Source organism: Muscardinus avellanarius (genome assembly GCF_963383645.1).
Source record: "Muscardinus avellanarius genome assembly, chromosome: 1".
In the NCBI taxonomy this organism is placed as follows: domain Eukaryota; kingdom Metazoa; phylum Chordata; class Mammalia; order Rodentia; family Gliridae; genus Muscardinus; species Muscardinus avellanarius.
The window spans coordinates 182,936,688-182,960,675 of record NC_137786.1 but is presented as its reverse complement, the minus strand read 5'-3'; the positions used below and the strand labels follow the sequence as shown (position 1 = coordinate 182,960,675).

General features: G+C 40.4%; 1 protein-coding gene across 1 annotated transcript in view; it reads right to left on the bottom strand.

Annotated features, from left to right (window-relative positions):
• The window catches only part of SYT9 (synaptotagmin 9), a gene marked incomplete at both ends in the record, with an annotated part of 148,960 nt that overhangs the window by 77,362 nt on the left and 47,610 nt on the right, over nucleotides 1-23,988 (bottom strand). The window contains one exon of the mRNA XM_080690007.1: nucleotides 5,258-5,609. Coding sequence (XP_080546133.1) covers nucleotides 5,258-5,609 — 352 coding nt within the window. The remainder of the gene's footprint in view (nucleotides 1-5,257; nucleotides 5,610-23,988) is intronic.

The following is a 23,988-nucleotide window of genomic DNA, read 5'->3' as shown; positions in this document are numbered from 1 at the left end:
GCCTTTAAAGTTTCCTTTTATTTGAGAGATCCAGGGATTTTCATATATTTGGAGTAAAAACCTTTATTAGAAAACTATGGTATTTAAAAATTCTGAGAAAATTAAGATATCTACATTCTTGACATGCTGGGTCAGGAATGATAATACAAGAGGGATTTCATTCAAACTAAAAGGAATTAACAGGAATTTTGGGTGATTTTAATAGTAATTTAACTAGACATAGAATCTTAACATGCTGTATCTCACAAGACAGAAAGTTATCTTGTTGGGCATGGTGTTGCATAACTGGGCATGGTGGCACATGACTATAATTGCAGTGCATGGGAGGCTGAGACAGGAGGATTGCAAGTCCTCAGCAAGCCTCAGCCACTCAATGAGACCCTGATTCAAAATTTAAAAGGGCAGGGGGACTGGAGTTGTAGCTCAGAGGTAGAATGTCCAGTTCATTCCCCGTGACCAATAAATAAATAAATAAATAAATATAAATAAAAGAGAAGAAGAAGAAGAAGAAAAAGAAAGCTATCCTAAGCAGAAACATTGTCAGAAGACAAACCAAATCTCATCTTTAAAATATTTCAAATAGTACTGGTACTGGTACAAGCCAAACATCTACAGTTTAAAGAGGCAGGTCACGTTAAGATTTCCAGCGCAAAGGTTGACACAGTCATGCCAATTGCAGGAACGTGACAGGGAGGACACCCTTAAATGGAAGTCTAAGTCTTATGAGCACTGGGCCAAGGAGGTATCCTCACTCAGAACCTGGAGTATCTATCAGTATCCTCACTCTTCACAGCTGTGGAAGGAAGGCAGGAAGAAAGTGACCACACTTGAGAAAGTAGAGGATATGATGAGAAAGAAGGTAGAAGATATAATGGCTGAAGAGTGGACTGGTGCCATGGCAGCAGACTACTTTTCCTATGTCCACATGTGTTAATTTAAAAAGACGACAGCAGGAATCTGACATTGAAGAAATATGGGCCCATTTTAAGAGAGCTAACCTAAGAATAATTGGAATAGAGGAGGGAAAAGAAAGTGAAACCAAAGGGATCAACAATCTCTTCAAAGAAGTAATAGCAGAAAATTTTCCAGACATAGAGCAAGAGGTCGATACGCAGGTCCAGGAAACTTATAGAACTCCCTTTAGACAGGATTGGAGAAGAGGATCCCCACGCCACATAATTGTCAAAATGACCAATGTGGAAGCCAAGCAGAGAATCTTAAAGGCAACAAAAGCAAAGGGCCAAGTGACATTCAGAGGCAAACCAATTAGAATCACTCTAGACTTCCCAAACCAAGTTATGAGAGCCAGAAGGGCTTGGAGTAACATATTCCCAATTCTGAAAGAAAACAACTTCCAGCCAAAAATTTCCTACCCAGCAAAACTTTCTATCAAATTAGATGGAAAAATAAGAAGCTTCCATGACAAACAGAAACTGAAGGAATTTATGTCTTCAAAACCAGCACTAGAGAAAATACTCAAAGAGATTAACTACAAAGAAGAAATAGGTAACACACTCCAGAACTAGAGAAACAAGATTTTCCATCCAACAGACAACTAAGATTGGTTATCTGTGGAGATTCATTATTTATGTTAGTCTTTTACCTATCTCTAAAGGGTATTGTTTGCCTTTATTGTTGTTAATTTTTAGGATTTCTAGTTGGAATATTAATATACCTTCAGATATAGCATTTGGAAATATTTTATCCCATTCTATTAGTAACTGTTAACTCTGTTTACATTGTCTTTGGATATACAATATGTTTTTTATTTTTTAGGGAGTTTGTATACTCTTCTGTTGCCTGTGCCATTGAAATCATAACCAAGAAATCACTGCCAATTTCAATGTTGTGAGGTTTTATGACCCAGATTTTCTCCTAAAAGTTTATAGTCTTAAGATTTATATTTAGGTCTTTTATCTATTTTGAGTTAATACTTGTATATGGGATTAGGTAAGGGTCCAATTTTATTCTTTTCCATGTAATTATTATTTTTCAACAATATTTAGTTAAAAGACTATTATTCCCACCACCAAATGTTCGTGGAAACCTTGTCAAAAATAACTTGACAATATAGGGAAGAATTTAGCTCTAGGCTTTTATTTAACTCCAATGGTTTATATATCTGCCTTTAGAATAGTACTACACTGTTTCAATTATTGTAGCTTTATATGGTTTGAAATCAGAAAATATACATCTTCTAGCTTTGTTCTTTTTCAAGATCGTTGTGGGTACCTAGAGTCCATATTCCATATTAGGATAGATTTTTTTTCTGAAAAATAAATATATAAATATATGATAGTTTCACCTAAAAAATAGAAAAAATAGATTCTCTGGTAAGAAAGAAAGCAAAAAGAAATATTGAAATGTTATCTTTAAGTCATCAAAAGCTTGGTATCAGACAAATGAAACTGTTATGTGAGATTATCATTTTTAATTTTTGATAAATTGCTATAATACTAGATGTCAATCACTAAGCCAAGCATGGGAGGGAGGGATAGGGAGAGAATGGGGTGGGGATCGGGTGGGGGCTGACTGGGCAATGTGTGCATGTATGTCTACAAAATATGTATCCCACTATGATGTATGAATACAGTGCACCAATTAAAAAAATAAAGTTAAAAAAATAAAGTAATATACTCAAAAAAAATAATAAAATAAAAAAGAATGTTAAGCCAGGCATGGTGGCACATGCTTGTAATTCTAGCACTTGGGGAGGCGGAGACAGGAGGATCGCAGGTTCATAGACAGCTACTTAGTGAGGCCCTTTACAACTCAGTGAGACCCTGTTTCAAAATAAAATATAAAATAGGTCTGTAAGTGTAGCCTGAAGGTAGAAAAGTCCCTGGGTTCCTCCCCTAGTAACACATGCAAGAGCAGCGCGCGTGCGCGCGCGCGCACACACACACACACACACAGAATAAAAAAATGGGCTGGGGGTGTAGCTTGGAGGTAGAATGCCCCTGGGTTCCATACCCAGTACCACACACACACACACACACACACACACACACACACACAGACACACACACAGACACACACACACACACACAGACACACACACACACATACACAAAATGTTAAGAATGCTCTGGAGCATGAAGGAAATTTTTCATTCATTTTTCCATTTTGTCAGTAAAAAGGGCTGTGTGTGTGTGTGTGTGTGTGTGTGTGTATAGTTATAATACAACATAATCACTAAACAATGAGAGCGACATATACTACCTAACAAAGATATGTATTTCCTGATAGAACCCATAAAATTAGATCAGTAGCAGTTTAGGTACAAAATTTTTAAGTGTATAACAATGCAAAGTGGTATTTAGTAGTAGGTCAAATGCACCTAGAAAGAGTTTAGTTTTCTAATGGCAGTTCAACTATTACTAAACCTGCTTTTGGCCATCAGCAAAGACAATTTAATTGCATCTCTCCACAACCAAAATAAATTTAAGTATAAAATGCATTTTAGAGAGATAATTCTTTTGCTCTCCTGTTTTTTATTTCTACCTAATTTTCTCAAATCATGGAAAAGATAGCAATGTTTTTCTTTTATACAAATTATATTTCTTAAAACACTAGTATATTTATGTAGTTTAGAATAATATTATAATTAAAGTGATATTATTGCTATTAATTTATTAGAATTATATGACAGAAAGCTCAGCTAAGGGAAAACAGTTTTATCACCCTATATTGAAGGAACCCAGAGAAGATAAATTACATGTAGAATAAAACCGAACAGAAGACAATTTCAGTGGATACCTCATCTGCAAGTCTCCAGGTCTTGAAGTACTAAAAGGATTTTACTGTGAGCCTGTACTGCTGCATGGACTCATGACGATATCAAACAAAGCTCTAGTTATATTTAAATCTTAAATCTGAAAGAAACCCTAGTGATAAAATCTGAGGATTTCTTCTAAATCAAATGGCAAACAACCACCCATTTCCTTACAGAGGAATATTTTAAGTTTAGCTCTTTGATTCTCTTTGATTCAGAATTGGAAATGATGCTAAAACAGGTTTCTGAAAAAAATTAAACTATAAACTGTCATATTCCATCCCACTTAATATGAATAAGCGGAGCCTCTAGGATAAACTCGATTAACATAAAACAGGGTAAAATCTTATTTCTGTTTTTAGAGAATGATTTAAAAAAAATACACTTCCAGACTGCGTTAATACTTTCTGAATAATAGCACATGGCTATTCCTCTAGGTGTCACTCAGCAAATAGTCTCATTTTTAAAAAAAAAGTTGCTTCCATGTATCTTTTCCTAAAATCTCTTATCAAAAATTTGGCTTTCATATCCAGTGATTTAGAACAGGCCATTTAGCTGCAAATTCATCTTTGTGCAATCTGAGCCTAGGGAGAGGCCTGTCTGGAAGACAATGTTGATGACAATAATACAAGAAACAAAATGGTATCACTGACAAGGTGCAGACCTGCACCAGGCTCATGTTATCACTTCATTCTCAAATCCACCTCCAGGTCAGTGCTATTACAAGTGAGCTTTTACAGAAGAGGAGATGGACACGTTGTTCAATGTTACACATGTAAGTAAAGTCAGTTCATTAGACCCCAGAGCACATGGTTTTTATTCCTATCCTACATCACTTCTCTACTGCTTACACGCACAATACATCCAGACAACAGAAAGAGAATGACTGTTTCCAGGGTAGTCCATGGGCCTTAAAGTGGAGAAGAAAAAAGATGCCCAACAACATTGTGGAGTCTGAAGAGAACCTATCTGTGATGCTAGGCTAGGTCAGAAGCACAGTGAATAAATTCTGTGGTGCGAGAAGGGCAGAAGGGAGCAGTGGCTAAGAGCCGCAGTTTTGGTGTTGCTCGAACCAGGGTTCAAATCCTGATGGGAGTGCTTACTACTATAAGACTTTGTTACTGAATTTCCTTGACTGAAGTTTCTTCTACTATAAAAGGCAAAGCATAATAGTATCCACCTCACACAAATTTATAAGCTATAATAAAATAATACATATAAACTTTATACATCATACTTGACACATCAGAGAGTCCTAACAATGATCACTCTTACTTTTCATGGACTCAGTAGAAAACCAAGCTGAGCTGAGGAGTTAACCTCAGTACATGGAGCACACACTTTCCCCATACCTATGTCTCTGACACAGAATGAGTATCTGAAAGGTTACAGCCTTCTTGGCTAATCAATGCCATCATTGCCAAGAAAGTGGAACAGGGATGGCCTGGCCTTGCATTCAGAACAGAAAGGAGCATTACTGACCGAGCCGACGAGGTTGGCTCTGTGACTTGGCGCTGCACACGCACTCCATGTGCACAGTTCTCCTGGACTCCGGGCTGAGTGGAGAGGGGAATGTCAGGGGAGGTATGGCTGATCTTCATGGAGGCGTCTGGGCAGGGTGTGGGCGGGTCTAGGAAGTCCTCGCTGTTCTCCTGCTCATTGGTCTCTGTGTCTGTGTAGTTAAGGGGCTCCTGGTTGTTGTCTTTGCCACCAGAGAACAGGCCTCGTTCTCGCCACGGAACCCAGCAGAGCTTCCAAGACACGAATAGAGATACGCCAAAGAGGGCGAGACCGCAGGCAGTGACCATGAGGGTCAGCAGGCTCACGGAGATATCTGCAAAGAAGCAAAGATCAAAGGTCAGTGTGATGGTGCCTCTAACATACACCTTCTGTGCAGTCCGAGCAGAAGGTCCTTCCATCCCCTCATTCCTAAGAAGCTGACTGCAGGAGACGCTGGGGGACGCTGCTGGAACACTCCATTCTGGGGCAGTGACGGTGAGAATTCAGACAAACACCAGAGGTCTAATAAGCAAAAGCAGAGAGGAAGGGACATAACATGCAGGACATGTTTAGCATCAATAAGCAGGCGAGGAGAGCAAGAAACTGGTTAAAGTCTGGGTGAGAGGAATGCCCTGGGAGTTGGATGAGACCCTACCCTGCATGCAGCACAAACTGCTGATGCTTTCTGAGCAGGGCACTTTCAACTGTCCATAAAGATTACTCTGTCATCTCACAGAGTTATATATTGCAATTTGGGAATTAAGTCACAACTTTTTAAAACAAGAGGAAGCAGAGTATGCTTCCCCACTTCCCCACCACACACACTTTTGTTTTAACCTTTAAAGGGCTAAACAAAATGCAGCTCAAGTGTTTTGTGGATTTTGCAGCCTCAGGAACACCCACCTCCCCAGAGGTCAGGTCCTCAGGTGTCAGGGCAGATTGTCATAGTTTGAGTTTCCCAAGTGGCAAATCCTCAAACAAGTTATTTAAGAGCAAACAAGTTTACTGAGTATTAAGAGTAAACAAGTTTACTGAGAATGTGAAAAAATACAGATAGGAAAAGTAGGGAAGGCAGCCAGAGCTACCATGGCAGGTGACCCTAGGCTAAACCTGCTGGGGCAGGGTGCACACATCTCAGAGGCTGCCCAGCAGCAGGTGAGGAACCTGGGCTACTTCACTCATTGATTTGAGGACAGCTCTCAAAGGGTATTAAATACCTGGTATTAAATACCTGCAGCACAGATAGGCAAAACTGAAGCAGCCAGAAAAATCCCACATCAAAGTCAATGCAGATGCCATAGTGGTGATCTACAAGCACACACTGAAGCGGTAAGGGTGGGGAGATATTGTAGGTAACGATGGCCAAGCAGTATCCAATGGCTGTGCTCCCAACTTTCAGAACAGAGCCCAACTCCCTCCAGGCCCCCACTCCATCCTACAGTAGACCCTGGGAGGCTGAGTCATCAACTTGAACTCATTTCTGGCACTATTACTTTAAAGAACATCCCAACCTATCCTTACTGTACTCTGCTACACCCAGGAGTTCCAACAACTTTCCCAAGGTGTTGCCTTTATCATCAATCATTATTATTTACACTGCTTCCACTGAAGTTTTCTAAAGTCCACTAAGCGCCAGGTTTCTGTGCTAGGCTTTGGAGATATAATGGGGCTCATGAGAGACTCCATAACATAGATTCATACTCTGCTGAAGGAGAAAATAAAAAATTACTTAATCACCTATCCACAACAGCACTAACATTCTATAGTCCATGACAAGTTGTATTGCTGCATGCATAGGACCCTCCTGTAGGCCACTTACCTACCGAGTCAAAGTGGCTGACCTCCACCCATGTGCTTTAGAACATGACGACTCTGAAGACCTGTGGTTACACTTATGAAATGATAACACTTTTATTCATGAAACAATTTCTCTCTAGAGAAAGGCAGCTGCCAAACTAGTGATGGATCTGACAGATCTCACCTGTGCCTCCCAATCAACCTGGGCCCTTGTCATGAGACCATATTACATCCCTGAAAACATATGGGTTTCACTTTCAACACGGCTGACACAGCTCAAATCTTTGGCCCTTTTGCCTCTTCAAGTTCCACTGAAATGGAAATATAAAGGAGGGTATCATCAATTCATCATTGAGCCAGTAACTTTAGAGAATTTCTGGAATTGTTTTAGGAAAAGCCCATCAGTGCTACCTAACACAGACAAATGAAGGAATGTTAAGAAAAACAAAAATTAGCCAGGCATGGTGGCACACACTTTTTGTAATTCCAGCTTTGGGAGGCTGAGAAAGGAGGATCAGTTTGCAGACAGCCTCAGCTACTTAGTGAGGCCCTTTGCAACTCAGTGAGACCCTGTTTCAAAATAAGAATAAAAATAGGGCTGTACGTATAGCTCAGAAGTAGAATGCCCCTGAGTTCAATCCCTAGTACCAAAAAAAAAAAAAAGAAAGAAAGAAAGGAAGGAAGGAAGGAAGGAAGGAAGGAAGGAAGGAAGAAAAAAGAAACAAAAAATTAAATACCAGGTGCTGGAATGAGGGACAAAGAGAACACTCAGTGGGAGCAAAACTATACTAGGCACTAGACACTGTAACTCATGCAGCCCCAACCACAAACTCTATTCGGCTCTGCCAGGCACACAAAAGGCTGGAAAATTTATTAGTACAAACTCCTAGGATAGGTGATAGCGCTGGGGGCACAAGAAAGAAAGAGACCCTGACTCAGATAAACAAGCTGCCTAAGAAAACATCAATTCCTACCCCCTCCAATATATCTAAAACAAAACAGGCTCCACACTGTGGTGAAATCCCTTAAGACACACTGTAATCCAAATGGAGACAAAACTACTTCCCTGTGAACTGTTCATTACTTCCTGACAGAGACATGACTAGGAAACCACCCACAAAGGCTGGGAGAGGGGCAGGCTAGGGGTCAGTGGGGTTCAGGAGTATGAGGTGGAAAAGGTACTACTGTTCTCTAAATAGTCACCAGCTGGGCATGGTGGCGCATGAGTGCTTATAATCCCAGCATTTGGGAGGCTGGAGACAGGAGGGTCGCAGGTTCACAGACAGCCTCAGCTACTTAGTGAGGCCCTTTGCAACTCAGTGAGACCCTGTTTCAATACAATAAATAAAAAATAGGGCTGGGGGTGTAGCTTGGAGGTAGAATGCCCCTGGGTTCCACCCTTAGTACTGAAAAAAAATGTCACTCTTCCCTCCCAGGGACCAGCATAAATCCCAGTCCTCAGATGTTGCTCGGCCATGAAGATGGTCGGATATGGCTCATCCCAACTCAGATCAGAGGACCAGAAAAGCTTTCAGATTAGAGCTCATCTTCTAGCCTGTCTATGTACCATAAGAAGACATGTGGCATAGGCCCAAAGTCCAGAATGAGGAATAAATTTAAACCTGACCCACAGGCTGAGGCAGAGTTGCAAATGACTCACAAAGCCATAAGCAAAATCTAAATATCTGGTGTTTTAAGTCACTGAGCTTTTGAAGGGATTTGTTGCCATAGCAAAGAAGTTGACTAATATGCATGACCATATAATTTACTGTCCAAAGCTAGGACACTTTTAATAACTACATGGGAATAAGATACTTAACCAGGATTGTCCAGTATAAACTAGGACATATGGTCACCCTGGACTTAAGAATCCCACATGAGCTCTGAACTCATCAGCTTAATACAACATGGCTTCTCAGGATTCAGCATGGCATAGACAATATGCCAAATAATTCAAAGCCCTGGCCATTTTTCTTAGTAACCACAGGGCCCCTAAGTCAGCTCAAGAACAACTACGCTTGTTAGTTGATTTACAGCTTATGTACTCAAGCCAGATTGCTCACAGTTCGCATCATGGGGGAGCCAGTGCTAAGCATCTTACACAGTTCCTGGCACATGGCAGGCGTTGAGTAAATGATGAAGCTCATTGGAGGAGCCCTATGGCCACCTGGGTTAGGGTTGTTTAAGTGGTAGTCTATACAACATTATAAACCACTGAGAGGTGCTAGTTACATTCATAGTTTTACAGAGATTTTGTGCATATAGTTATAAAAATATTTCTGATTTGTCTTATTCACATTAGGATGCCAGGTGAGTTAGGAGTGAGCCAGGGAATACTTGCCAAGAGAAACTAATGACGGCCTACTCTGCCACACCAGCCACAAGGTGTAATCATCTGGGATTTCATTACAAATAGCTCAGTATACCCTCTAGTCACAACATATTTGTGATTTTCTCCCTTTTGTCAGAAAGAAGTAAGAGTCACAAAGGCCATACTCCCCATCTCAGACCTATGACCTTAGCAAAGGAAGAGAGAGGGAGAGTGAGAGAGAGCTAGAGAGAGAGCTAGAGAGAGGGGAGCAGCTTAGAATCACAGGATAGTTTTATTTAGAAAGATAGAAGTTATTTAAGTTAGGTGGTAGGTATGTGGTTATTTGTTTTATTATTAATCTTTAAATGATATATGATCATCATATATATACTCTAGTATTTACATGTATTTCATATTAAACAACAGTGATAATAAAATGATAACATTTTTCTAAAGACTAGAAACAGCATGATTGGTCCTATCATTCAAGGATTAATAACAAGATGGTGATCCAGAGATTAAAGGAGGAAAATTGTATACTAGTTCTGATACAGATCCCTGGAGGTGCCACTGCATGGGTAAGGGGGGATGGTGAATAAAACTGTACCAAGATCTGTGTGGAGTCGTTTTCTTGCTTTCCCAGGGAAGAGGTATGGAATAGAATGCCCTGCAATTAAGAGTGCCATTTTCCCCATAGCACAGGAGGTACTACAGCAGTGCTCCTGCATACCAGCCACCACAATCTGGCACCTCTGGACTCTGTGACACTCTAGCTGGACACATACCATTCAAGGGGATTCCTGTAAACCTCAAAGAGTGTACTTGTTTGGGGATGGCAACGATTATTGGCCAGTGAGTGAAAATCCTGAATACCCGCACACTGCATATACTGAGAAACAGTAGCTGTCCCTTAAACTGTGAAGGACCAGAAAGAACACATGAATGGACATTAAAAGTAATGAGACCAATGGAGCAAATCTGCAGCTCGAAAGAGGTCAACCAAGCTGAGCCATCAGAATAAATGGCCCCTGACAAGAAACAAATTAATGCACAAGGCAAATTAATTTGTGTACTGAGCTTTATAGAATCACAGCTAACAGTAAGAAGTATGGCTGCAGCAGTAACCAGAAACAGACATCCTTGAGATCCCATCTGATCTAGAAATAAAAAAACACAACTGCTTAAACAAACAAACAAAAGTAGTCAATAGAGGTAAAGTCAAGAAACCTGAGCATATCCTACAGAGAAGCAATTAAAGTGACCTATCTGAGGAGATGGGGGGAGAGGGAAATTCTTTAAAGCAAATTTACTTAAACAAACATATCAGAGTTAATCAGGAAACCAAGCATGGGGAGGAGGGAGAGAGAGGGTAGGGGTTAGGGATTGGGTAAGGGCTGATTGGGTGATATATGCATGTATATCTCAAGTTTTTTTTTAATCCTATTAAGAAGTATGACTATAATGCACCAATAAAAATTTATTTAAAAAAAATTTTTTTTGTGGTACTGGGGTTCTTGGAAGCCCTTCTACCTCCGGGCTACACTCCCAGACCAATTTGAAACAGGGTCTCTTAAGCCAGAGCGGCTGGCTTCGAACCTGCGCGATCCTCCTGTCTCCACCTCCTAAGCACAGGGATTACAAGCGTGCGCAACCACGCCCGGCGCTATTTAAAAATTTTTTTTAAATTAAAAAAAGAAGCCTGACTAAATGTGAACCAAAAGAACAACTTCACCATCCCCCAAGATTCTGGAAGTTTAAACTAAAGCTATGGGATGTATTTTATTTACCTAGAATGTCTAATATTAAAAGTTGCAAGATTAGGGCAGAGAAAATGAAGGCAAAAATCATCAAAGGTAAAAATGTTCATTCCCTAGAACAGAAGGACATATTGACAGGGTCCACCAATCACTAACAATAAAATAGTAATACATTAGACACATGATTGTGAAGTTTCAAAGAATCAATATCAGAGAAAATACAAAACATAAGAGACAAAGATCATAAAAATACAAGCAAATCAGAGCCATACTGGCACTGAACTTCTTATCAGAAACAGTAGATAACAGAATAACTTTTGCAAACTTCTAGGAAAAAAAAAGTTTGACTTAGAATTCCCTACCCAACATGCTACCAATGATTGTGAGGGTTGCAAAAGCAATCTTTAGATCTCCATGAAGTGAAAAAGACAACTTTCCACTTGCTTAACATAGGAAGTTACTTGAGGGTGACTGAAGAGATTAAAATGAGACCAAAGAAGACACAATATGTAAGACAAACTGCACTCAACTCAGAAGAACAGTGACACAGAGTTCCAGCTGAGCAACAGGCCCAGAAGAAAAATCAATCCAACCTGGAGCAGTTATATGATTAAGCATCTAAAACCACTATACAGTTAAGAAACATGGAAAACTGAACTGGAAATCTAATGATACTAGAGATGATTGTTAATAACATTTAGGCATGATAATCATATCATGGTTATGTTTTATAGACACATATGGAAATACTCAAGTGATAAGATGTCTGAAATTGCTTTAAATAACAGATGAAACAACACTGACCATGACTTGCTAATTATTGAAATTGCGTTTTGAATATGTGGAGCATATTATATTACTTTCCTTAGTTTTTAATATATTTCACAATTTCCTAATAAAAGGCAAATATAAAACATGCTTTGGTAAAGGGAAATGTTGATTCTTAACTCCAACCTTAAGACATTCTTATTTAATAGGTCTTGGGTGAGGTTCAGCATCTCCGTTTTCTACAAGCATCTCAAATCGCAAATAAATCTTATGTAGATGGCCCAAAGATGACACTGAATAAATCCGATCGAGTACATGGTCATATTTATACATACATATGACACATACATGTGTTCAGAACACAATGTTTTCCTGATCCAAATACAACTGTGTGTTGGGGTCCTGCACAGATAAAACTAGGAAATTTTGTTACAAGATCAGGCTCTGGAGGACTCGAGGATATCATGGTGCCTTGCAGGGAAAGTGGTAATATAATTAGATAGAGGAAGCAGGCAAGACCAGAAATCTCTGATGGTGCCTATTAAAATGTTTCAGGGAACTGAACCAATGAGGAAACATTGTATTGGGATAAACCTTAGGAAAGAGTTCAAATAAGATTTCAGAAAGACATAATGCCATTACTACAGATTTGGCTAAAACATACAAGGAGGATGGAGTAGTAGTGAGTAGGATGTGGAGGGAAATATACCATGAGCTGTGTGCATGTATGTTTGTATCACAATGAAGCTCACTGTTATGTATAACTGCAATGCACAATTAAAGTATATAAAAAATAAACTTTAGGGATCCTCCAGTATATTCCATTCCCTCATTCACATCCCTTTCGTGTGATTACAAAGCCTTCATTTAGTATTGTTTTCATTATTTAAAAAAAACACTTTATATAATGAAGTCTTACTTTTGCAGCCTAAAAAGATAATAATATTGTTGTGAACAGAAATATAATCTAAAATAAAGTCTATTCAAATAAAAGTAGAGAGAAGGGAGAAAGAGTAAGAGGAAAAGATAAAGGAAGCAAAGGATTGTTGAATTTAAACTTCACAGTATTCTAGAGTTATCCAGGGAAGGCGAACTTAGCTCCCTAGACACTTCAGTAAGCTGCAAAGCATCTTCTGAATGGTGACCCAGAGCATCTTGGATAAGAAGTATGCAACAGATTTAAGGCTAAAATTAGATGCTTTAGTGTTGAAATGATTGAACTTAAGTTGTCTGGGAAATGTGTTATAGCAGAGATACTGCTGTATAATTACTCTGTAGGCACCATAGTAGTTATGAACACAGATTCTCAAGTAACACGATTAAGATCTGCATTTTAACATTAATTGTGTAATCTTGGATAAATTTCCCTGTATTTTCTTTTGTCATAGTAACATTGGAGGTTGTAAAGAGTGCTTAGAAAGGTACTGGTGCTCTATAAACATAAGTTACTGTTTTTTTTGTATTTCCATGAAGTATCTCAGAATGAATCTTCCCATTGCTACACTTAGTTTTACTGCCAGTAAGTGATGGTTTGGTTTTTAATTTTGTTTGTTTATTTATTTATTTATTTTGGTGGTACTGGGGATGGAGCCCAGGGGCCTTCTACCTACGGGCTACACTCTCAGACCTATTTTATATTTTATTTGGAAACAGGCTCTCTTAAGCCAGCTGAGGCTGGCTTCAAACCTGTGTGATCCTCCTGTCTCAGCCTCCCAAGCACAGGGATTACAAGCATTGGCCACCATGCCCGGCGATGGTTTGGTTTTTAAATGATGAGGCCTCCAGCAGCTTTATGCAGTAGGCTGGCATCCAGCAAATATTAGGTGCTCAGTCAGTACTATTGAACTGAATTACTCAGGAAAAGAGAAGGAATTCCCATTGTGCAACTGATGTTTGCTAAGAACTAAACAAGGCCACAAAACAAATGAAACTAGTGCTTTCCCTCAAGAAACTGCTAGTCAGGACAGTTTCAATAGTGCTAGTCATTATCCACTGAGTACTCCTAGAGCCCAGAAGTCAGAGGCACATAACCAAATCTAGGATTCAGAGAAGGTTTTTCATAGGGCTAAGACAAGAGGTTGATATTAAGAAGTGGGCATTGCTGCTATCATGAGTACCTAAAAACATGGAAGCAGTTTTGGAACTAGGTAATGGGTACATAGTGGAAGAATTCTGAGATGGATGCTTGAAAATATCTACACTGAATGGACCATTAGGGGGATGCTAGTGAGACTCTAAAATAAAAGAGGAGAGGGGTAGAGAGAGCCCCAATCTCTTAGAGAATACTAAGTAAACATGAAAAGATTGTTGGTAGAATTATGGATGGTAAGGAATAGTCTGATGAGGTCTCAGAGGGCAATGAGGAACAAGAAATGTGAAACTGGAGGAAAGATGTTCCTACTTATAAAGTAGCAAAGGACTTGGTAGAACTGTGTTCATGTTCTACTCTTCTGTAGAAGGTAAAACTTGTGAGCAACAAAACTAGATATTTAACTGAAGTTATTTCTAAGTAAAATGTTGACAGTGTGGCTCCTCTTGACTGGTGAAAATAAAATTAGATAAGATAAAAGTCACTTTAAGATGAAGTTCTAGTCAGGCATGTTGGCTCATACTTGTAATCTCAATACCGGGGAGGCTGAGACAGCAGGCTCACAGATTTGAGACCAGCCTCAGGAACTTAGCGAGGCCAACAGCAACTTAGTGAGACCCTGTTTCAAAATGAAAAATAAAATAGGGATGGGGTATAGTTCAAAGGCAGAATTCTCCAAGTCCTCAGTAATACACACACACACACACACACACACACACACACACACACACGTTAAACAAAAAGGAACTAGAACTTAAAGATTTGGAACATTCTCAGCATATCCATTTTGTGAGAAACAAAAATGAGAAAGCATGATGGAAAGAGAACACTAAGTAGATGACCACACGAACCTTGCATGAGTAGATCAATATGAATGTGAAGCACAGACTCAACGAGCTGCCCCAGCTGGCACACTTACAGTGAGCTGAGGGGAAAGAGCTGCCCCCGCTGGAACACTTACAGTGAGCTGAGGGGGAAATGGAAAGGAGCAAAGAAAGGCTGACAGAGTGGGATTTCATAGGACAAGACCCTCAGGCTATTTAACTGGAAACATGCCTGGTTCTTCAAAACAGGGAAGAATGACCCTGAACAATACTCAAAGATCATCAGATCTACCTCACTGATTTCAAAAGGGGGGTCAGAGCCTTGCTTTCAACAGGTCAGACACCACTACCCACAGCCACAGGAGTAGGACTACTCAGAGTGCAGGTGTGGGGTGCAGGGCAGAACCCTGGAGCATCAGCTCACATTTGGCAGAGCAGGAAAAGCAGGGCCACAGCCTCATGTGTCCAGGAGGAGGGGTCACTGCTCAGTGGGTCCAAAAGGCAAGACCTCAGCCCCATGAGCCTGAAGGGAAGAGTGCTGAGCCCAAGAGGGCTATTTTTAGAGCTTAAGATCTCATAAAGCTTGCCTTGAAGTTTGGACTGATAGGAACTTCTGACTCTTCTTTTTCGTTTTGGGAATGGAAACATCAGTCCAATGCCATGTCTCACCATTGTATTCTAGAAGCAAAGAACTTGTTTGCTTTCACAAGTTCACAACTGGAAAAGCCACAATACCTTGAGTCTTAACCCATATTTGATGTGATGATACTTAGATGAGACTTTGGAACTGATGGAACATGTTAAACTTTGAAGACTTTGTGGATTTAATAAATGTAATACTGCAAGGGAAGGGCAAAGACTTTGGGAGACTATGAATATAATGGCATGGACTGAGTAGTTGTGTCCCTTCAAAATCCTTATGTTGAAATCCTAACCCCCAATGTGATAGTATTAGGAGATGGAGCCTTTGAGCGGAAATGGGATTAGTGCCAGAGTTTCCTCTCTTCTTCCACCATGGGAGGACATGGTGAGAAGATGGTCTCTGTGGACCAAGAAGCAGGCCCTTAGCAGACACAGAATCTACTGGTGCTTTGGTTTTAGACTTTCAAGCTTCCAGAACTGTGAGAAATACATTTCTTGTTGTTTATAAGTCACTTTGCCCATGGCAATCTGTTATAGCAGAATGAACAGATGAAGACGTCAGAGGTGAGCAGTGAGCCAAGTCCTACCTATAACCACTTGACAGTTACTGAGATCAAACCCAGGTCATCTGGCTACATGGTCAAAAGACTTCAGCAGGAGAAAGATGCACTCAGGGCTTCTATCTATGGCAATGCTTCATATGGCATCAACTGCCCAATTTACACAGTACTATGAGAAAGAGCTTGCATATTCCAAGGAGGAGACGGAGGCCCATCTTTGCACCATTTATATTTTGTGACCACGAGTAAGTTGCTGCCCCTCTACAGTCTTCATCTTCAGACCTAAAGGACCTGGATGTGGCTCTCATATTCTGTGGTTCTTATGAAGCTGCCAAATGACCTTGGGTTCACAGCAATGTCTGTATCCAGGGCTGAAGCCATTATAATAATTCCCATTAGTGACCACAAGCCAAAGAGCACTATCCTACCGGAGGTTATAATTTAGAACCATTCCTACATTTTACTCTTAGGGCAGACACGATGGTCTCTTAGCACTGGCTCATGGTAAAAATTGTAAGGATTAAGGAGCATTAACTTTGGCCTGCAGGGGCCATATCATTATGAAGGTATTGAGCCAGGTAAACAGAGCACATGGCTGCCTTAACTCTAAGAAACCCAAGGGCTGCCAGTAAAATGAATTACAACACTGCAAACTAGCAAATGGCACCGATTACATATTTGCAACTAACATAAAGCAAGGAACATATATAACAGGACTCTGGCTCTGGCTCTCAGATCCTCAGAAGGCTGCCTGATGAGTCTGCCTGTGTAACCAAGCAGCTGGCCTAAAATTAGTGTTGAGAGAACACTTGCTTGTTGCACTTTCTATTTGTAAAGTGCTGTGTCATTGGTGTGACCGGTAACTCTCCACACTGGCTTTACCACCTCTGCTTCTGCCCGATGGGGTAGGGTCTGCCGAGGCTACACAGGGGTTGTAGCCATTACACTCAAAGCCAGACTTTAGCCTTTATGTCCATAATTCCTCACCGCCAAAGCCTGTTGCACCAGAGCCCTGCCATCTGCATAATAGAAAGGCAAAGAAATCATCATCAGATTTGCTATTATTTTCACTCTTTTTATTTGATCTCTCCAGAAAGTATTAGGGTAAAAAAAAGTTCTACTATAAAAAAATATTTTACCTGTCATTTAATTGGAAGTTCTTATGAAACCTACAATGTTCTTTGTATCACAGTATTCTGCCCTATGTAGAGTAATTAGAAAAACTTGGATATGCTAGAATTGTTATAAATAATAGAAATTTGACATGAAGATTAACTTAAACAATGGAGATATTTGCTTGAAAAGAATACCTTAAAACTTAAGAGCACAGGGACAGGTATGGTGACATATACCTATAATCCTAGTACTTGGGAGGTAGTATACTACTCTCAGCATCTTAGCAAGCAAGATCCTGTTTCAAAACAAATAAAATAAAATAAAATAAAAAGGGCTGGGGGTGAAGCTCAGAAGTGTAATGCCCCAGTTCAAAAAACCCTAAAGGAATCAGGTGTGATGGTAGATGCCTATAACACCAGTATTTGGAAGGCTGAGACAGGAGGATCACAGTTCCAGACCAGGCTTAGCAACAAAACAAGACTTTATACATTACAAGATCCTGTTTCAAAACAAAAAAAATTAAAAGGGCTGGGGTATAGCTCAGAGATAGAATCCCCCTGGGTTCAATTATCCAATACCACAAAAAATAAAAATAAAGGAACACATGGAGAAGAGAACAGGCCAAGCCCTCCTTGGTGTACCTACAGGAAACGATGCCCTGCCCTGCCTGGCAGTGCTGCATGGGAATGCAGGCGGGTGGAGTTGGAAACTGGAGATCTGGTGAACAGTTGTTAACTACTGGGAGACTTTGGATTGCCTGCAATCTCTTATGGGCCATTTCTCACTTTTATGTTGGGGGGATTCTTCCTTGCCTGGGGATGTACTCGCATCTATATAAAAGCTTGTCAGTGCTTTCATGGTGTTTCTTGACAACCTTTTTAAGCCCAGCACTGCTGCATTGGCCCAATAATTCATACCTCCCACAGGACCCTTTCCAAACTTTTCAGCTAGAGTCCTTCACTAAGCCGGATTTGGTCTTGCTTTGATCCAATTTATGTTTCAATCTCTCATCTTCCCTGTGAAACAAGATCAAAAGATTGCTGACAACCACCTTTGTGAACTAGCATTTAGAAAAGTCTCAGAAAGCAATGTATAACAGGGGAATACTTCCTCCCGTTCCTGGCCTGCATGAGAAGTGACTTTTCCCTAAATGATCCCAGTCATTACTCTTACCCCTTACTTCTCCATTCAAAGGAGAAGTGAGTTACTTGAGTACTCGGGCTCAGTCCTGCCTCCACATGATATCTGCCTGTGCACACAGCGGCTGGATGCAGCTTTAGGAAGTTTGCAGTGGCTCTCAATCCCAGAATTAGGCCTCCTTGCCCTTCTAGTCCTTCCTCAAACCCAGCTGGACATCTTCAAGATGAGACCTCAGTCCTTGGACATCTAGGCTGCTGAATGCAGACTGCCCATTTGCTCTCTGCTATTTGTGCCTATGCTGAGGAGTTCCAAGTTTCTCTTGGCATGAAGGACTTCCATGGGGGATTTTTTTGTCAGAGCACATAAGTTGAGCAAGAGACAGAATATATGAATAAAGGACCTGGAGACTGAGTGCAAACTTGTCTTAAGCACCTGTGAGATGGAGATGCTCCCCAGAATCTTCTAGTATGTCTTCAAAGAAGGAGCAAAGCTGGGCTTGGTAGAGCATGCTTTAATCCTAGTGTTTGAGATTAAATCCTAGAACATGCTTAAATCCTGTTTGAGGCTATGACTTGAGGATTTTACATTCCAGGACAGCCTCAACAATGTAGCAAGACTCTCAGCAACCTAGTGAGACTCTGTTTCAAAACAAACAAACAAACAAACAAAAAAAAAAACTGAGGGTATAGCTCAGAGGTGGAATGCCCCTGGGTTCAATCCCCAATACCTAGCCCCCTTCCAAAAAAAAAAAAAAAAAAAAAAAAGATAAAAACATAAAGAAAAAGATAGAGCAAAGTTTCCTGGAGAGATTCTGGGAACAAAGGACAACAAATTTTATGTATGAGTATCTGCAGGCTGTTCAGATTCTAGGCAGTCCAGTTTACAATTCTGTAATTCTGAAACAGTATTTTCTCTTTTAAATTAGAAACTTTAAAAATCCTATACAATGTTGGGCACAGTGGCACGCTTGGGAGGCTGAGAAAGGACGATCACAGACAGATTCAAGGACAGCATCAGCAATGTAGCAAGACTCTCAGCAACCTAGCAAGACCCTGTTTCAAAAAATAAAAAAATAGCCGGGTGCTGTGGCACACGCTTGTAATCCCCGCGCTTGGGAGGCGGAGACAGGAGAATCATGCAGGTTCGAAGCCAGCCACGCTGGCTTAAGAGACCCTGTTTCCAAATATACATTTAAAAAAATAGGTCTGGGCCGGGCGTGGTGGCGCACGCTTGTAATCCCCGCGCTTGGGAGGCAGAGACAGGAGGATCGCGCAGGTTCGAAGCCAGCCGCGTGCGCTGGCTTAGGAGACCCTGTTTCCAAATAAAAAAGTATAAAAAATAGGTCTGGGAGTGTAGCCCGGAGGTAGAAGGGCTTCCAGGAACCCCAGTACCACAAAAAAAAAAAATAGGTCTGGGAGTGTAGCCCGGAGGTAGAAGGGCTTCCAGGAACCCCAGTACCACAAATAAATAAATAAATAAATAAATAAATAAAATAAATAAATAAATAAATAAGACCATGGATATAGCTAAAATGTAAAATGCCTCTAGGTTAAATCCATAGTTAAAATACCCTATACAAAGTAATTCAGCATTTGTACATGATGCCTTTTATAGTCACAGACCCTCTGCCAACATAGGCTTAATAACGAAGGTATGTCCTAGCATTTGTGCTCTAAGTCTCCCAACAGAGAATTGTGAAAGTTCCATTCACCACTCCAAGTTCACTCCTCCACTCTCAGCCCTGCTTTGGACCATTAGAGGCTGACCTGTATAGAGTATATCAGGGGCTCCCCTGCCCTTTGCCTCTGTGAGTTCAGATGACAGGGGGCCCTGGAGGAAAACTGGAAAGAGAGTAGTTAAAGAACGTGTTCCCCAGCTGTCTTCCTGATAAGTCACTGTGCTTCATGTGCTCCTCTTGTGAAAGCCAGAGGTCCTTTTCTGGATTCTTTTAGACCTATGGGTGGTGTCAGCTCCTGTCTACTACTGGTCCTGCAGTACTCAGCTATCCTATGCTAATTCCCTAAAATCCCGACCCTATCTTTTCAGAAAGCCATTATATTAAACTCTCCTCAAATTTCCTAGTTTGACTATATTGCCTGTTTCCACTGGGACCCACATCAATTCACTGTAGAATAGATTGTTTTCTATTCTGGGCACTACCTCCAGGCACCTGGATAACCTCAAGGAACCTGTAGTCATATCTGGGCCTCCTATTCCTAATATACAAAATGAGATGCAGTGAGATAGAAAGGCCTCCAGACCTCCTGTTCTCAAATGGAGTGAGAAATTCTATCTCTACAGTATCTTCTACAACCCAGCATGATGTCTGGCACACAAGCAGCATTCCGTGTTTGACAAATGATAAAATTCCAAACTATGTAGCATTTCCATTTCATATCCATTTCTTACTCCACAAAAAAATACTTCAGGAAAAGAAACTGCCAAAGAAGCTGTGTGTTTAAGTATACAGAGAGCTAGCATTAAGGTTACATTTTCATCATGATTAAAAATGATACAATATTCCTTACTCTTCTGGGCATATAAGACTCCCATGGAGGCCATACAGTATGGCAGAAAAGGCAAAGGCCCTGGAGACAGGCATTATTAATTAAATTAACATCACAACACAATGCTATATTGAGCTGTCTCTTGTGAAAATACTATGTAACTGGGGATACAGTGACCTATCCAGCCTGTGCCAGAGAAAAACATCTTCAGGAGGAGCTCTAAGAGCCAGATAATGTCTTCAAATAGTCTTACTTCCATGGACAAGAATAACCTTGGCAGAACGTCTCCTCAGAAACACCCCCCAGCTCTCAGGCTTCTTAGAGTCAGAGCACGGAGAAGGTTCATTCCCATTTACGTTCTGTCCGATTTCCCTTTCTATCTGGCTTGAACCCTGTTCCAAGGCTAAAAACACAGGCATTGTTCTAACATATAACCTTTTATTTAATAACATAGACTGTTATATTCCCAACTAAAATATACCCCAGGTTATGAATCTGCCTATGCAAACACATGATCTGGCTTATATTATAGGCCACTGGTTAAAAGCATGGGCTCTTTCTTGGGTCTTTACATTTAACTATCAACTATCCACAGATTATATGTTTGAAACCAATTTCCTTTCATCAAATTTTACAGACTACCAAAATGAAGGAAGGTGTTTTTGTTTTTTTTAAAATTGCCAATTTCCACCAAAAGTCATGCATGGGAAATGGCATTTATTTATCACCAGAATGATGAATCATATTGGTATATGACCAAGAAATACAGTAATAATTTTAACAGGCATTGATCAGTAAAGAAAAAATCTTAAGATTTCAATACAATTTACTCTTAATTTTAACTGGAAGATACAAAGAACAAAAGTTATTTTATCATGTTCTCCTTAGGCCCGCTCTCTTGTTCTTCAGTTTTTTTTGGGGGGGCAGGGGTTTGTGGTACTGAGGGTGAAACACAGGGGCTTTTCTACCTCTTGACTATACTCTCAGACCTATTTTATACTTTATTTGGAAACATGGTCTCACTAAGTTGTTGAGAGCCTCGCTAAGTAGCTGAGGCTGGCTTCGAACCTGTGCGGTCCTCCTATTCCAGCCTCACAAGCACTGGGATTAGAAGCATGCACCACCATGCCTGGCTAGGCCTGCTCTCTTGAGTTACAGAAATTCTGCATCACAGGCAGTGGTAGAACTATGGCTAGGAGCAGGTACTGATGGCTTTGCAATCCTCACTTCTTTTTAAGACAAGCAGTTGTTCTTAATGCTTTTAAAGTTGTAGCAAAATATACATAAATTTTCCTTTTTTTTTTTTGGTGGTACTGGGGTTCCTGGAAACCCTTATATCTCTGGGCTACAGTTCCAGACACCTATTTTTTACATTTTTTTAAATTTGGAAACAGGGTCTCTTAAGCCAGTGAGGCTGACTTCAAACCTGAGTGATCCTCCTGTCTCCCCCTCCCAAGCACGGGGATTACAAGCGTGCACCACCACGCCCAACTAAATTTTCCATTTTAACCATCTTAAATTGTAAAGTTTAGTAGCATTATGTACATTCCTGTTGTTATTCCACTATCATCACCATCAATCTCTAGAAATTTTTCACCATCCATACTAGAACTCTATCCATTAACCATTAACTCCATATTTCCCATACTCCAGCCCCCCTGGGTTACCATTGTCTACCTTATGTCTCTATGATAAACCAAGTAGTGTGTTTCATTTGAAATAAAGCTGGTCACTAGACAGCATCTTCACCTTGAAAAACAAATAGAGAACTGGAGCTAGACATCAAGAACAGGCTGCTGTGTGAATGAGTGAGGAGTAGAGTCTGGGTGCATCCTGATGATGCTCTGGAGATTGGGGAGGGCAAGGGGGTTAAGAATAGGTATTTAACTAACACTCTCCAGATCCAGAGACCTTGAATGGAAACATGCTCTCCTGAATGTGTGCAGAACGTCTCACATCCCTTTGGATATCACTCCATAACCTATAACTAGGAGTCTAAGCAGCACTGTCCCAAGACGTTCCCTATACAAAGAGGGGCCAGATTAAAAGTCTCCTCTAAATACCAGAAATGGGAGCACTGGACACAGGAATAATGAAGACTTCAAACAACACTTTTAGAGAGGGCAGGATTCTCACCTCTAAAGGAGTTGAAAAAACTGAGGCTGCATCACAAGTGAGAGACAAGACAGTGCTCTATGGACACAGCAGAAGTTAGCAGGTAGCCGAAGCAAAGAAGTCAGGAGCAACGTTGGAGGAGAAAAGTCATAGAACAGAATGAGGAAGAGAAGATGACAAAAGCTATGAGCTCAGGTGAAGTCAACAAAACCAAAAGAAGTGGCTCATTTATATAAGATATTATTCTCCACCATATCCCTAATGAGAAACTCACAAGAAAACACAAGACACAAGAGGACAGGGACCTTTCCTATCCCTTAGCAGGTAAAGACTAAAGTTCTAGCTAGGCTAGGAGTAAAATGCTAAAAGGAACCTTGCCTAGGCTCAAAATGGAGTGGTATTATAGATATTTGAGTTATAGAATAATAAATGAACTAGAAATAAGAGGCACTGAAACTACTGGAAAGGATAGGCCATTATTATCATAAAATATAAGAGAATTAACTAAGTAAAGAAGTCATTGGTAAAAGTTTGTATTTTATAGAAACACATATAACTCCAAAGATTTCCTGAATACCAATAACAGGTACATAGTCCCTTTTAAACATTTTTGCCCAAAGAACTCCCAATAGAATACTATCCCTTCCTTGACTCCCAAAGTGTAGGGTCTGTCCTTAGGTTCCCCAGGCCCCTGAAAGTCACCTATTTATTTCCTGCTGTTGTAACTCTGGGAGTTTATTTTAGAAGACACTTTGACAACACTATAAAGTTAAATGTAGGGAGCACCTCTCTCGGGATCTGCTGTACTTTCATGATCCTTCCTTCTACTGTGAACATATGTACTGCTATCTGTCACTTAAAAACAATGGCACATCAAAACTTAAACAAAGCTGGGCATGATGGCACACACCTGTAATCTCAGTACCTGGGAGGCTGAGACAGGAGAATTGCAGGTTCAAAAACAGCCTCAGCAATGTAATAAGGCTCTCAGGATTCTAGCAAGAACCTGTTTCAAATTAAATATAAAGAGCTGGGCATGGTAGTGCACACTTGTAATCCCATCATTTGGGAGACTGAGACAGGAGGA